At 40.4% G+C, this 2,382-nt stretch overlaps 1 protein-coding gene across 1 annotated transcript; it reads left to right on the top strand.

Moving 5' to 3' along the window:
* The first annotated feature begins 290 nt into the window (after positions 1-290).
* LOC139027006 (S-antigen protein-like) lies at positions 291-1,750 on the top strand. Its single transcript, XM_070442215.1, has 3 exons — positions 291-870; positions 1,335-1,429; positions 1,565-1,750. Exons 1-3 carry the CDS (start codon positions 483-485, stop codon positions 1,748-1,750), a joined length of 669 nt encoding a protein of 222 aa, XP_070298316.1. The 5' UTR covers positions 291-482.
* The last annotated feature ends 632 nt before the right edge of the window (positions 1,751-2,382 follow it).

The raw sequence follows: 2,382 nt of genomic DNA, 5'->3' as shown, positions 1-2,382 counted from the left end.
AAAATTATGGGTAAATGAGCGAATTCGGTGTTTCCCAATTCAGAAAGAGGAATGTATAAAGCTGGTTGTTTTGCCAAACTAGCTGTTACGGTCTTCATCTCCTATAGGTGCGCAGCAGAGACAATGGAGGGAGTGCTCGTCTGGTGCAGTGAATGTTTGCGCGTGGAAATGGCGTAGTATTATGGACTAGACGGTGGCGCAATGGCTCAGGAACAAGACTAACAGACTGGCGTACTATGCTCGTTGTACAGGAAGCCTCGGTGTAGCTGCGTAAGCGTAACATAAAACCGATAGATTGACGCGTTACACCGTGTTTGTGTACATTAGCTAATCTCAGTGTTTTAAACACATTTCTGTTGACTTATCAACTGATGACCCTTAACCTAATTTGCTTGTTCAATTTGCAAACTTGTTTAAGATTGATACTGAGCCTAGCACTAGGCTAGTCGCTAATGCTAACTAGCTAGCTAACATCCCCGACCATGAGCTCACTAAACTACTCCTCCCCTGCTAAAGAAGAGGGGGTCTGCTGTATGGAGAAAGAAGCTCTGGGACTGAACAATGTCGTGGAAGATGAGGCTGTTACAGTGAAAGAAGAGGAGGCTGTTATGGTGAAAGAAGAGGAGGTTGTTACAGTGGAAGAAGAGGAGGCTGTTACAGTGAAAGAAGAGGAGGCTGTTACAGTGAAAGAAGAGGAGGCTGTTACGGTGGAAGAAGAGGAGGCTGTTACAATGAAAGAAGAGGAGGCTGTTACAGTGAAAGATGAGATAGCATCCTCTTCCTCTCTAAAAGTTTCTATCTCAATAAAGGTGAAGGAGGAAGACGTTTTGGGAGTGAAAGAGGAAGAGACAGAATATCAGATTGACACCAGTGAGTACTGTCTTAAAAACAGAGTCACACACTATGCAGTTGTTGAACTAATGTGGTGTTTTAAGGGGCATTATACTGAAGTTCTACACTTGAATATGTTGTTCAGTACTGTAGGAATTGTTTCAGGGGCCATTTGCTGTTGGTACATATATGTTTTTGACTTTTAAATTAGATTAATGGAATTTTCCATGTGGTCGACATTAAAGTGCACCTCATCTAATATAGCAGGCTTTTCAAATTCAATATTGTTGCATATTTTGTACATGARATATCAAAGGGACACAAAAGGCACCCATTTCGTGAAACTACCCTTTCACATTTGCAACACAAACATTATTTTATAAAATCATGATGAAGTGGCCATTTTAGGCCCTTTTTAGACATATTAATGCCTCTTGTAAGACCCTATGATTGCAGTAGAAGGTCATACGTTGACAGTCTCTCTGATGTTGTCGTTCACACAGGAGAGAGACATGACTATCGTGGATCCTCTGGGGAGCATCAACAACATCCTGATGCTGAGGCAGAGAAGAGTCTCTCCAGATCAGAACACCAGATGGTACAGCTTAGTCTGGTCTAGCATACAGCTTGCTCTATCAGGGTCTGGGCTGGGTTTCTGTAAAGCAGTTCATGACAGCGGTGACATAAGCATCCATAATGATATGTGTCTGTGTCCCCTCTTTATGGTTACCAGGACAACGCTAGCCCTTCCTCCCTTCCGGAGTCCTCGTGTCATGCCTCTCCCAGTAGCACCTTACTGCTGGGTATGAAGAGGTTGTCTGTGTTGCTGGTGGACTGCAGGAAAACAACGGGGCTGAGTGTAACTGTGAGAGGAGGAGAAGAGAAGAAAGGATCAGATTTGACAAACCATCTTTTGTGACTGTGTTTCATTGTCGAGGAGAGATATTAAATATTACAGTAATATTATAATTGGAATTTGGAAAATTACTTTACAAACAAGATGCGCCATATAAAACTTATTTTTATTCTATGGCGTATTATATACATGAGTGGACAATTGTTACTATCGACATACGACGCATTTTTTTGTTTTGTGTAGAAAACTGAGAGACACTTGTGGTAATTGCTAACAGATGGTAATGATATTCATAAAACTCAAAAGAGTAATGTGGATTTATTTTATCGACTATTAGATTGCTAATGGAGTATTCCCTGTGATGTCCTCCTTCTTGGTTTGTATATAATTGTTATGCATATTTGCCAGTTAATAGGCTTTTTGAAATATAGTGACGGAAAGCCCGAGACCTGGTATTTAAGATACAAGAAGTTATACCTGGTTTCTCTTTAGAATTTACCGAGTGACTAATTTAATCTTGTGACTTTTATACTATCCTCAATGATTAAGGATGGTTCTTAATTTAATTAACTCTATTTTCAAATTAGCTCATTTGACATCTCATGTTTGCTTTGTCTTGCAAGGATGTATCGGATACTCGATGGATGTAATGTTTATCCTGAGATTTGTGGAACTGCACTACGAATTGTCTCCTT

This window comes from Salvelinus sp. IW2-2015, unplaced genomic scaffold, assembly GCF_002910315.2.
Source record: "Salvelinus sp. IW2-2015 unplaced genomic scaffold, ASM291031v2 Un_scaffold6785, whole genome shotgun sequence".
Classification (NCBI taxonomy): Eukaryota; Metazoa; Chordata; class Actinopteri; order Salmoniformes; family Salmonidae; genus Salvelinus; species Salvelinus sp. IW2-2015.
This window is presented reverse-complemented; position numbering and strand designations above follow the sequence as displayed.